The sequence below is a fragment of the Phragmites australis genome, chromosome 14 (assembly GCF_958298935.1).
Source record: "Phragmites australis chromosome 14, lpPhrAust1.1, whole genome shotgun sequence".
Taxonomy (NCBI): domain Eukaryota; kingdom Viridiplantae; phylum Streptophyta; class Magnoliopsida; order Poales; family Poaceae; genus Phragmites; species Phragmites australis.
The window spans coordinates 17,271,464-17,283,851 of NC_084934.1; the positions used below are offsets into that span (position 1 = coordinate 17,271,464).

The following is a 12,388-nucleotide window of genomic DNA, read 5'->3' on the forward strand; positions in this document are numbered from 1 at the left end:
CCCGTCGCGGTCATCTGGCCACCCATTGTTGGCTCCCCGAGCCCAACCGCCAGCTAACGGTCACCTTACAGCCTGTCATCGGCTCCCCGAGCTGAGCAGCGCACCACTGCCTCACCTTGTCGCGCGCCGCCACAATCTCTCGTGCCCGCGTGTGTGGAAGAATCGGGAGAAAAATTGGCAGCCACCTAATTATTATAGGCACGTCTGAGGTGGCACCTGTTAGTACTCGGAGTGCTGACAGGTCTCACGTGTCTGCCTGGTAGCACTCTATGTGACGACAAGCCTCCGACATGCACTAAGATCTGATGTGGCGTGGATCAGGGTCTGGGCCCACCACTTGTCGGTACTCGGAGTGTCGATAGGACCCCGGGCCCACTGCCACATGAGATGTCAGTATACGGAGTACCGACATATACCTATTGTTACAATTTTATGAATTTAACTATTTTTTTATAATTTTCTAATAAAATAATATTATTAAAAAATTCCTCCAATGTCATTCCACCTCCCCATCCGACCCCACCACTGCCACCCGCGAGCCATTTACGGACCGCCACGTGGACTGACCAGCCTCAGGCCTCGAGTCGGATGACCGTCGTATAGGAAACGCGCGACCCGCCCCGACTTACTTTACCACCGGCCCTCCTAGCCCAGTTTTCTTAAATTCTGAAGCCGGAGATGGCAGCCCATAAAAAATAAAAGGCCCATTTTCTGCCCAACAAGTGGGCTCGACATGACGCCTAAAACCCTGACCTCGCGCGCCTCTCTTCCCGCCGCCGGCTCCCCTCTCTCCCCGCCGTCTCGCCGCCTTCCCCCGTCAGCCCTCGGTGGGCGCCGCATCCATTTGGCGCATCCCTCGCCGGCTACCTGCCCTGCGCCTCCTGGACTCCTCCTGTGTGCGGTGGTTCCCTGCTGTGTGGAGGGTGGATAGGAGGGCAGAATGTTCGCACTGAGCCAGATTGAGCACGACATGCCGATGCCGCCGCAATTGATGAACCGCCCCCTCGTGGACGCCATCAAAGCCCAGCTGGAGAGGCTCTTCTTGGACAAGGTAACGCGAGTTTTTCTTTACCCGTAGGATTAGCATTGATGAGCGAAATTTGCGCACGGTGCCAGAAATTCTTGAATTGAACTCTACCCCAACTTTCTGGCTCCTAATTGTACGCGTTTGGCGTATGATGCAGGTCATTGCGAATCTCGGCCTGTGCGTGTCTGTCTACGATATCCGATCCGTTGAAGGCGGGTCCATCCATCCAGGAGAGGGCTGCTCGACCTATAAAGTAATGCGTGCCTTCATTTTCTTTTCCTCTTATGTTCAAATTCTTGATGTGTGATATGCTTGCCTTATAATGTTCTATGGAAGGTAAATTCGTGAAAGTATTGTGATTCCCATAGAGTGACCTCCACATTAACGCGTTACTTTGTTGCCTTTTTCACACTTTTTAATTTGTGCTATCAATTTGAAGCATTTTAATATGTTGCTATCCTTTTGTGTTTGGTTCCTTCTCATTGGCATTCGCTTAATTACTCGAAAGCGTTTCTTAGTAGTGCTTAGCATTTGATTGCTGTGCTTGATTGGAAATGGTAGCTTTTGTGACTGATCCTAAAAGTGTGTTGTACGGTGGTTTCTTATTCTGTCGATGGCTTTTCTTCTGTTCATGTATGACAGCTATTTGCCCATCATTTGAAAGGCAGAATATGCACATTTCCTGGCATTTCTCTCTTTCAAATGACCTTGGACACAGACATTTAACAATTTAGTTCAAGCTGTGATACTTCTCTTCAATTTATGTTTTTGCTAATTGACTATTTTTATGGCAAGGTCCAATTCTCCCCCCTTGCTGCAAGTTAATGCTGATTATTTATGCGCCTTGAATGGGGTACTCTATTCCTTGCGTGTGTGCTACTTGTTAATGACTTGATGGCAGCATAACAAGTCATGATGCATGAATGACTCATTATTACTAGAATTGCAGACTTTTTAAAGAGGAGGCCCTTTCTTCCAGTTTTGTATCAGTATAATATGTGTGATCTCTAGGAAGTTATTTATTTTAATTCTGAGGCTTCCTGTACTTTGCAAATCATGCTCAGATTTCCTTCTTCCTGATTTGGATAGGTTTCCTTCCGGTTGCTGATGTTCAAGCCCTTTAATGGGGAGGTTCTTGTTGGGAAGATCAGTGGATATGATGATAAAGGCTTGCAAGGTGAATTCGTTTTTGGAGAACTGCTTGTTGAGAAATGTCTTAATTCCTTTAGACCTTTACTTGTTTGAATTTGTCTAGGATTCTTTTTAGTTCTTGTGGTTTAATTTTCCATAGCATCTTGCACTGTGCAGGGTATTTGTTCATATTTTCATATCATTGTATACCCATCTAACTTCTAAACAAAAGATCCAAACTTCTGGGTCATGTCTAATCGTTGCCATACTAGTATTTCTTCATGGAAATATAAATTTGATTTTGACAAGCATGGTACATTAACTGGTTGCTACAAAATTTAAATGCCCCCTTCCTGTTCTGATAATTAAATGAAACATCAAATATATATGTTATCTTTATGTAACTACATTGGAAAAGCTGCATATACAAATGAGCTAATATACCTGCTGCTTTTGCAGTTTCGCTTGATTTTTTCAGTGACATATGCATTCCTGGACACTTGATGCAGTATGGCACAGTGAGGTTGGACACCACTCTATTTGTTGATTATATTGCTGCAGTACAGACATCACTAGTATTATTTAAAATTGAGGTTATTATTTGCCACTGGAGTCATACATTTTGATTTATCTTGGATTAACATCCTATTCTTCTTTTAGATCTCTAGTATCACCTAAATTACATAAGTTATCATTTCAATGTACTCCATTTGACTTTAATTGTTGTGGATTGAAATGACATAACATTAATTATTGAGAAACTAAAACTAAACAGTGACTGGGAAAAAGAGAATGATGTTTGTACTTTCTAGCAAATAGATAACACTTCCAAAATATCTGAAAAAAAATAGTTTAACTTGTATTGCATTGATGAAACACTGATATTTTCCTCCATTTCTGAGGATGTTATTTTCAGCATAAAGTTCTGTTATATTTTCTTTAGTTTGCATTATTTGTTCATTGAATTTGCAGGGGACCAGATGGTAGGTGGATGCTGAAGACTGAAGATGGTGATGAGCTTCATCTTGATCTAGATGATGAGGTACTTAAATTTGAGCTTTATTTTGTTTTTCTCAGGCAAAGCAATGACTATCTCCTATGGTCACTGCCCACACCAAACTCATGATCAATGCAATCACTATGCAGATAAGATTCTTGGTATCTAGCACAAAATACCTGCCTATCCCAGTAGAGCAAAAGGAGGACGACCCGCCATTTGCTCCAATGCAGATTGTTGTAAGCTCTCTTCCCTCTATACATATTGTTGTACATATGCCGAACCTAGCTCTGTTTATATTCGTGGTCGTGATAAATTCTTATGCATCACTTCAGGTTGTACTTACATAACGTTCGTTTGTTGTTATATCTTATAAGCTGTGCCAGTTATTTGCTTGTGATGTGTTGCATCCAAGTTGGTGGCTTTTCGACCTCTTTTGATCTTCTTGAATACATGTTGGCGTGGAGCCCATGTAATTTCGTCTCTTTCAGTTTGCGCAAGAAACATTAATTCCATGTTGCCACTTCATATGACTCTACACATTTACATATGGGAAGTGGAGAGGTCATGTGAAGCTTGTGACAGATGCCAAGGCAAAGGCTATTGAGTAGAAACACGCTGGCATACTTTTGTATTTTTGCATCCATGTTGCTTAACTTGTCTGTATCTGCATCACTTGTCATTGCCATTTGGAACCTGTTCTTATGCCATATCATCATGCACGGTGTCATTTCTACCACACTTAATCAAGGTTGTTACGGCGGCGTGGCGCGGCGCGGCGACCCACCACCTTCACAATTTTACAGCGACATGACGCGTGGCGTGGCGACGCCATACACACGTGGCGAATACAAACATTATAGTATAGGATATTAGCACAAAAGATAAATAGCAATGTAAATGTAGCACAAAAGATAAATAGCAATGTAAATGTAGCACAAAAGACATAGCAATCTCTCATCAATCATCATTCAAAGTTTCAAATCTCTCATCTCTCAAAAGTCATCCAATGCAAACTCATCGAAATCGTTTGAAGCATCCATGTTCTCCGCATTATCTTCAGTAGCATCCATTGGTTTGTCATCAAAATCATCAACATCAACATCATCCACAATGATGTCTTCTTCCTCTCCCTCCTCCTCATAATCTTCAACCACTCTTGATATATGTCTTGCACAACGAGCGTAGGTCCTAGGAAGGTTACGACCTCGAAGCTCATGTGATGCACCAATTGCTTCATCAACTTGGTCCCATGTGATGTCCAAAGCACTAGAACATTGAGGTTGGGCCGTTGGATCAACCCATTCATTTTCCCAATCAAAGTCTTCCATAACCAAATGATCATAGCTTTTACCCGCTTCCTCACGGCGTTTTTGGAACCTACTAGTCATTTTCCGATTGTAGGCAACATAAACCAAATCATTCAATCTTTTATGCTCTAGCCGGTTTCTTTTCTTTGTATGAATCTACAAGCAACCATAAAAGCAAGCAAAGTTAACAAAAATGTATTATTAATTTTGCTAATTGAAATGTGAAACTTGAGTACTTCACTTACAAATTCAAAAGTGCTCCAATTACGCTCACAACCAGATGATGAAGCACAAAGACTAACAATACGCTTAGCAAATCTTTGTAAGTCAATAGATCGGCCACCATACGCACGCCACCAATCAACTAAATTGACAATAAACATGCATATATTACGGGTTAAACTGTACATAACATGCTGTAATTAAAATTTAAAATCACTTACGAGGGTTCTTTGACTTCATAGTTTGGAGGGCCATACAATTCTTGAAGATGCCTCCACGTTGATCTTCGTAGAGCATGGATTGTTCTTCAATTTTGTTTCGAAGGGTCTCATCTTCCACCATTCGTGCAAGCACATTATTGAAACAACCCCTTAGGTGCCCAACATATTTATCATTCTCTTTTTGGATGTCATAGAATTTTCCTGGGTTCAAAAAGAGGGCAGCACCATAGAGTGGGGTGTCCATTTGCCTATCCCAACGATCCTCAATAATTTGTAAGATATTATTGAGCAAGCTTCTCTTGTTTTCAGTACAGAAGGCAGCCTTTATCCTCTCTTTTGCATGATTCATGAGAGAAGCAACTTCTGGCATGGCAGGCCTCTCATCACCATCAACCACCCTCAACACAATGATAAGTGGTAGAGAAGCTCTAAGGAAATCCTCAACAGAGTTCCAAAATTCCCTAGAAAGCACAATATCATACACTTTTTTCCCGACCTCTGTCTTTGCTAGTTTGCAACTCGTCCAATCATCAGAGGTAAACAGATATCTCAGTGCATCTCTATGCTTGTGCAAACTTTGTAAGGTGAGAAATGTGGTAGCAAACCGAATTGTTGCTGGTCTCACAAGATCCCTACCACCTGTCTTCTCCCTCATTGCACTAAGAAGTCTTCCATGCCTATAGATGAAAGTAGTGACATGACGGGCACGTGAGATAGGCTTCTTGAATGCCTTCAACTTTCCAACATCTTCCAACATAAGATCCAAGCAATGTGCAGCACAAGGTGTCCAATAAAGCGTAGGAAACCTCTCCATGAGAAGCTTGCCCGCTGCCTTATAGTTAGCCCCATTGTCAGTGACAACTTGCACAACTTTATCAACGCCAATGTCGCTTATTCTCTTCTCTAACAAATCAGCTAGCATCACTTGATCATGAACTTCACTTGATGCATCAATCGACTCTAAGAAGAAAGTCCCCTCCGGACTATTGACTAGGAAGTTAATCAAATGGTGCCCTCTCCTATCCGTCCATCCATCTGACATTAATGTGCAACCATATTGCTTCCATGCATCCTTATGCCTCTTCCTCAAATCATCTGTTTCCTTAACAACCTTCTCGAGTAATGGCTCCCTAAGCTCATGGTAGGTAGGAGGCTTGTACCCAGAACCATATTGTGCAGTGGCCTCTATAGCAATCTCAAATTGCCTAGAATTTGCGGCATTGAATGGTATGCCACACTCATAAAAGAACCTGGTCCACTCCAAGTTGACAGCATCTCTTTCTTCTTTTGTCCTCATGCTAGCTTGGATACTGATCTGAGAAGGACCCTTCGAATGTCTTTCTTCGACAACCTCTTTTGGAGTTCTCCTAAGCATTGAACCGACTGACTTTGTGTTAGGCTCTTTTGGTGCTCTGAACTTCAAAAAGCTGGATTGTTTCCTTTTGGCAGCTGTCCCTGAACTAGGATGCACAATGCTTCTAGAAGCATCTTGGGACTCCTCTGTCACATCAAGCACATCATCATCTTCTCCTTGAAGCTCTCCATCATCATCAAGCAGAAGTGGTCTTTTCTTGCCCTTCAAAGCAGCTTGCATCTCCTGAGCAATAGCTGGTGTGGTTTTGGCACACTTCAGAATATCTCCATAACCACCCACAAGATGCTCTTTGAGCCTTGTAATTCCTCCAGTTACAGTTCTATCACACAAGCAACACTGCAAGAGATCTCTATTACCAATAGTCGGCCAAAATGCATATTTCCATCCAGGATCATTTGACCTTCCCGTCTTGCGCTTTGGATCAGTCTTTGGATCATAATTTGATGCGGCGTCCGAGGCCTCCGCACTTCTAGTCCCTTGAGTAGCCATGTTCTGAAAACAAAGTGACAACAACTAAGAATTTCAACAACTAGAGCAATATGCCAATAGCCCAATATGCAATGCAACATCAAGAGCAATATGTCGGCACTTAGCACTTTAATTTTGAATAATATAAATACTGCAATATACATAGTTTATGACTCTCTGTGAAGGTATTTAACTCTTGAATCTTGACTCTCTGTGAAGGTATTTCAATGCACTTGTAGTCTACTAGTCTTGATTGTAGTATTGTATAGATTATTAGTTCAAGGCTTCAAGCACAAAGCTAGTATTGTACATCTATTTGTAGTCTCTCTCTTTGTGAAGTGCACGTGTGATTTGTGAAAGCAGTCAAGGCACAAAGCACAGAGGGGTGCGGCCGACCGGCCAAGCACAGCTAGTGAGCGACATACACATACCGGGGGAGCACGGAGCAGAGAGGGGTGCGGTCGGAAGCGGAGCGACTCCAGGCAGCCACGGGCGGCCTCTGTTCTCCAAGCGGACGGGCAGCCGGAAGGATTCTGCCGCCGGCTCCAGGCGGATGTGGATGTGTACCACTGCAGCGGCTCCCGACGGATGTGGATGTGCAACGGCCCGGAGGACGAGGATGCGCCGGCTCCCGGCGGAGGAGGATGCGCCGGCTCCCGACGAGCGGAGGAAGATGCGCCGGCTTCCAGGGGAGGAAGATGCGCTGTGCCCCGGCGGAGGAAGATGGGCCTGCGCCCCGGTGGGGGAAGATGCGCCTGGCCGCTGGCGGAGGAGGATGCGCCTGACCGCCTGCGCCCCAGCAGAGGAGGATGCGGCGCTACAGCGGAGAACCGGAGATGTATGTGCACCAGGCCGATGTATCATGTATGTGCTAAGGTCTGTTCTGTTCTGGACTCTTCTAATCCTCTCCTTTCAACTTACGGCGCCCACCATATACCACGTGACGCCAACTGATGCCATATCGACGCCATAGCGACTTCATTCCTATGTGGCGGACGCCATAGACTCCGGCGACGTGGCGTCGCCGTGGCGAGGTCCAAAATACCGCCACGCCGCCATAACGACGATATGGCGACGATATGGCGACGCCATGATAAGTATGCACTTAATATACAATTGCTTGCATTGATACTCTATAGAACTAGTAATTTACACAGAAGTAATGTTATTTGCTATGAAATAAAGTTTCTGTAGAGAAACTTAGAGAAATGTGTGCCTCCTGTTCATGGTTGGTTGTCAATGCCATGTGAGGATATAGGGTGCTCACCGGAGCCTATTTTGGCAAGTAGATGGAAGATGGCAACCAAAATCTGTAAACCTAGGACCAGTTTGGTTCATGACTAACTTTCTGGTAATTTAGGCTAGTTGCAGCTTGCCACAAAATCTTGATAAGTGAAATGATTGCCTTGATATGGCAAAGATAGTTAAACAAACTGAGTCTATGATAAGAAAGTGTGGTAAACCGTAATTATGTTGTCCAAAACAGGGAAAAACATAGCAGAGAAGAAAAGGATCTTCCAAGAAAAATAGTTGGCCACAGAGGAACAAGTAGCAGAAGAAAAGAAAGGGATCCTCCAGTGAAATTAGTTGGCAGTGGCTTCAGAGACGCTATTCTCCCCATCCATAAGCATGAGGAAGACAAGACTGCCTAGCATAACAAATAACATCGAGTAACATGGCAAGCGAAACGAGAAACCTAGAGACGTTTCTGGATGACTTGCTTCTCTATTATAAAAGCATGAAGTCCTAAATTTGAAACATTAAGATACAAAAGTCAGCTAGCAGGTCCCACAAGGCAGGGACTCTGACATAGTTGCAAATCACAACCCATGTGGTATACGTGAAAGGTATTTGAATTCACTCATGTTTGTGCTTACACCATAGCCTTTGTCATGCCATCCACCACACATTTAACGGTACCCCTCAGGCCTCCACTTCTTGTATATCGATCGGCATAGAGCCTTCAAAGAATGAATAATCGATGTAGGACTAAAGTCTCTTCTGCTAACAGACATACATAAAACTGGGTTTACTCCAAAAATAGAGACATCTGCGAGACATATATCTACTTTTTTTTGGATATTACCACTTCAAGAGAGCATGGATACCACAACTTTTGAATCATTTCGAGCCTTATTTTAGGAGTAACCGCAGTAATATGCTGAATTTTGTCCATGCATGCTTTGGTGAGTAACCGCAGTAATGTTTTTGCAGGGAAGTATTAAAGGAGATGGCCTAGGTCTTCTTGCTTGGTGGGCAACAGACGAAGAGGACGGGGAGGAGGTGGCAGAGGCAGAGCAATAGCAGCATGTTGCTCCAGGGAACTCGTTGTGTAGTTTACGATTTTAGCCTACTTGAATGTTAGGAAATTGTATCTAGCAACAGTAACACGATATTTTAGGATCTAACCCGATTTACATGTTTCATATTTTTCGAGTCATTTGCGTTAAATCTGCTCTAGCACCGTAAGTCATTCCCTGTTGTTGCTGCTGCTGCGACCTACAGCCGTCAATTTCACGCAAAACTACCAAAGAAAATGTGGTCAGATTCTTAGAATGTATGTATGTGCTACCCAGAAATTTTCTTAGCATTATCGTGCCAGATATGTAATCTGATATTATGGAGATCTCTCCTTGAAAGGACATACCAGCAGGCCAGCACCATTGAAGTTCACTTCTATGTAGTGCTTGATATTACCCCTGCCAGTAGCTGGGTAAAAGATCTGGGAGTGAAAGCAACATTTGATGTATAGTTTCCTGTGAAGTGTGAACTGGTGGACAAAATGTAATTCCCCCAACTGCAGTTTGTTTTAGGCATGGTCGGTACGTTTTCTGGCGTTGTAATTTAGGGTCCGTTTGGTTGAAGGACGAGGTTTGATATGATAGGATGATCATATTTTTCTGGATAGGATAATCTAATTTTCTGTTTGGTTAGGATGATTGCGATGAGATAGTTTTCTGTTTAGTTGGTGGGACGAGAGTGAATAGGATAAGCCAATTTTCTGTTTGATCGGTGAGATTAGAGTGGATATGATGATTCATCATATGAGAAGAATATTAATGAATTTTTTCTGATTTTTGAGAATTTATTTGATGCATTAAAAATTACTAGAAGTTATAAAAATAGTTTTTTTTAGAATTTTAATTAAATATTGGCTCAAGTTTTTTGATCAAACCGATTAAAATAGATTACTAATGTGCTCTGGTTTACTCATAAAAGTATTTAGAATTTTTAGATCACTTTTATACTTTCAAATAAAATTATGAGTAAATAAAAAACGTGAACACGCGCGTACATAGCAACAAGCGAGCGATGCTCCATCTGACCGATTTGCCCGGATGACCCCGTCCGGCATCCCGAGAGAATATTCCCTTTCCCTGCCGTCCTATCCCATTGATCCAGCAAACCAAACGTCAAATACACTGGACGGTCCTCTCCCGGATGGTTCGGTCCATCGAACCAAACGGATCCTTAGCGTCTGGGGAATGGATGTTTGTGATATTCAGACCTTCCAGTTGGACTTGACATATGTTTGGTGAATGATCTCTTGTTGAGCAGATTTTTGTTGTCTGGATTTCTACCTTAGGCATTTCATGGTGCCGCATGCTTGAAACAAATTCTGCGATATTTGTAGCTAGACCATTCATTGCTGGAGCTGGACACGTCGCAAGAATTCAGTCGTCGTAAACTAGAAATACAATCGGACAAGCAAGCTTGATCAATCATCACAGTAAGATTGAAGTTACAAAATAGCAGCTGTTATCACTCCAAAATGTACTATTACTACAGCATGCGATTTAGCATACAAGTATGATCTTACACAATAAACAGTGTAAACATCAACCAAACATCGATGGATGTCGCAGTAATTGTACATTTCTTGGTATGTGCCTTCCATTCATGTGTGTACTTCTTAGATTATTTCACTTTGTGTAACATTGTAACATTGCAGCGTTGTTCAGTAGGTGACCCTGACGCCATTGTATCTGAGGATCTCGCCGACGAGCTCCCCCTTGCCGGAGCCTACGTAGCGTCCGGCGATCTTGCCGTCCTTGATGAAGAGGAAGGTGGGCACCTCGACGACGTCCATGTCCCTGAGGAACTCCATGCAGCTGTCGTTCTCGTCGCCGTTCATGCGCGCGAACACCGTGGACTCGGCCATGGTCCGCGATAGCTTCACCACGGTGGGGTACACCTTCACGCAGGGCCCGCAGTGCTTGAGTCCGACGTCGAGCACCACCAGCTTCCCCTCCTCGCCGCGGTGCTCATTGATGAGCGCCTCCACGCCCTCCCGCGAGTGCAGCTGCACCACCGCTTGGTGGTTGTCGCCGTAGTAGAGCACATCGCCGGCGAGCTGCTCGGGGCCGATCCCTTCCTCCTCGTGCACCTTCTCGGCGCCCTTGTAGAAGGAGAAGTGGGGCACCTGCGTGATGCCCTCCCGGCGGCACAGCTCTTTGGTCGCCTCCGACTCGTCGCCCATCACCAGCAGGAAGTCCACGTCGCCGCAGGTGCGGCTCAGCTGCACCATAGTCGGGTAGATTTGGCTGCTGCTCTCGCTGTGGCTCGCCGCGAACTCCACCACCACCAGACGGTTCTTGGCCGCCTTCAGCGCGCCGTCGAACTCCTCGATGCTGTGCACCTGCACCACGCGCTCGTCCTCGCTCTTGCCCTTGCCCTTTGAAGCGGCCGGCTGCGCCTTCTCCGTGCCGGAGACCGCCGCCCTCAGCGGGGACAGCACCGCGCGCCGCTTTCGGCTGCTCTGCGCCGACGACGCCGGCAAGAACCTGACGACCTTGCCTCTGTTGCCGCCGGACGGCACGGTGCTGTTCAGGCTGGCGGTGGCCGCGGAACCGGCGAGGGTGGACAGGAAGGTAGCGGTGGAGGCCATTGGTGCTGTGCTTAGCTAGTCTAGTGATAGAACAGAAGGCAGCGAGCCGATCTTGGTGCTGCTGAAGAGACTGAGAAGGGAAGGAGGGAGAGAGGCAAAAATAGGATGAGGCAGCTGGCTATCCAGAAGGAAAATGGCCTCCAATCAAAATCCATCCTCTCAAAGGTGGCTTGTGGCTGGTATTCCATTCAGCCCAGATTTTTCCTCATGCATGGGGCTGATTATTTGCTACCGCACTTTTGTCGGTTTCTTGACCATTTGGAGATTCTACTATGGGTTGAAGAGTAGAGATGGCAATCGGCCAAGTTGGACAAAGTGTCCATGTCACAGAGCGGTACACGGATGAAAACCATATATATACATCTAATGGCCTAATGGGTGTACTCCGGTGTACATATTCCTCCTAATATATATTATATCTTAAAAAGTAATATATACATTAAAAAATATAAAGAAGTATACACATATCAAAATATAGTATATACATATTAAAAAGTAGTATATACTTTAGTTATAATAAAATCACCTATAGATTAAGTCGAGAGTATGTATTCCCGATAGAAGAGTGTGTGTGTATATATACATATATGGCTACGCATATTTTGCGTATATGCGTAGTTGCTATTCGCACTGCGCACATTTCTCAGTTACAACCCGAAACACTATGAGTTACAACTTGTTAGGTAGACCAGTTACAACTTTACATCCAGAAATGCATAATTGCAACACGAGAAGCTAACACTGTGGGT

At 44.4% G+C, this 12,388-nt stretch overlaps 3 protein-coding genes across 3 annotated transcripts; 1 reads left to right on the forward strand and 2 right to left on the reverse strand.

The window, feature by feature from the left end:
* The first annotated feature begins 467 nt into the window (after window positions 1–467).
* On the forward strand, window positions 468–9,470 carry LOC133891612 (DNA-directed RNA polymerase III subunit rpc8-like). The gene is made up of 7 exons (XM_062332340.1): window positions 468–1,051; window positions 1,185–1,280; window positions 2,117–2,204; window positions 2,618–2,681; window positions 3,131–3,200; window positions 3,305–3,394; window positions 8,966–9,470. The coding sequence occupies exons 1-7, from the start codon at window positions 941–943 to the stop codon at window positions 9,053–9,055; spliced, it is 609 nt and encodes a 202-aa protein (XP_062188324.1). The 5' UTR covers window positions 468–940; the 3' UTR covers window positions 9,056–9,470.
* Window positions 3,906–5,053, reverse strand: LOC133891611 (uncharacterized). The gene is made up of 3 exons (XM_062332339.1): window positions 4,909–5,053; window positions 4,711–4,829; window positions 3,906–4,621 (listed from the first exon to the last, which is right to left on the reverse strand). Exons 1-3 carry the CDS (start codon window positions 5,027–5,029, stop codon window positions 4,151–4,153), a joined length of 711 nt encoding a protein of 236 aa, XP_062188323.1. The 5' UTR covers window positions 5,030–5,053; the 3' UTR covers window positions 3,906–4,150.
* Window positions 9,471–10,446: 976 nt separating the features above from the next.
* Window positions 10,447–11,763, reverse strand: LOC133890786 (thioredoxin-like protein CDSP32, chloroplastic). The gene has a single exon (XM_062331341.1). The coding sequence runs from the start codon at window positions 11,637–11,639 to the stop codon at window positions 10,710–10,712; it is 930 nt and encodes a 309-aa protein (XP_062187325.1). The 5' UTR covers window positions 11,640–11,763; the 3' UTR covers window positions 10,447–10,709.
* Window positions 11,764–12,388: the final 625 nt, after the last annotated feature.

Excerpts from the sequence above, each read along its gene's own strand:
- LOC133891612 (XM_062332340.1), top strand. The coding sequence starts at position 941 with ATGTTCGCACTGAGCCAGATTGAGCACGACATGCCGATGCCGCCGCAA. Across the intron at positions 2,205-2,617 it reads TGATGATAAAGGCTTGCAAG|TTTCGCTTGATTTTTTCAGT; the intron begins GTGAATTCGTTT and ends CTGCTTTTGCAG. Across the intron at positions 3,395-8,965 it reads TTGCTCCAATGCAGATTGTT|GGAAGTATTAAAGGAGATGG; the intron begins GTAAGCTCTCTT and ends ATGTTTTTGCAG.
- LOC133891611 (XM_062332339.1), bottom strand. The coding sequence starts at position 5,029 with ATGGTGGAAGATGAGACCCTTCGAAACAAAATTGAAGAACAATCCATG. Across the intron at positions 4,830-4,908 it reads TATGAAGTCAAAGAACCCTC|TTGATTGGTGGCGTGCGTAT; the intron begins GTAAGTGATTTT and ends TTGTCAATTTAG. Across the intron at positions 4,622-4,710 it reads ATTGGAGCACTTTTGAATTT|ATTCATACAAAGAAAAGAAA; the intron begins GTAAGTGAAGTA and ends GGTTGCTTGTAG.
- LOC133890786 (XM_062331341.1), bottom strand. The coding sequence starts at position 11,639 with ATGGCCTCCACCGCTACCTTCCTGTCCACCCTCGCCGGTTCCGCGGCC.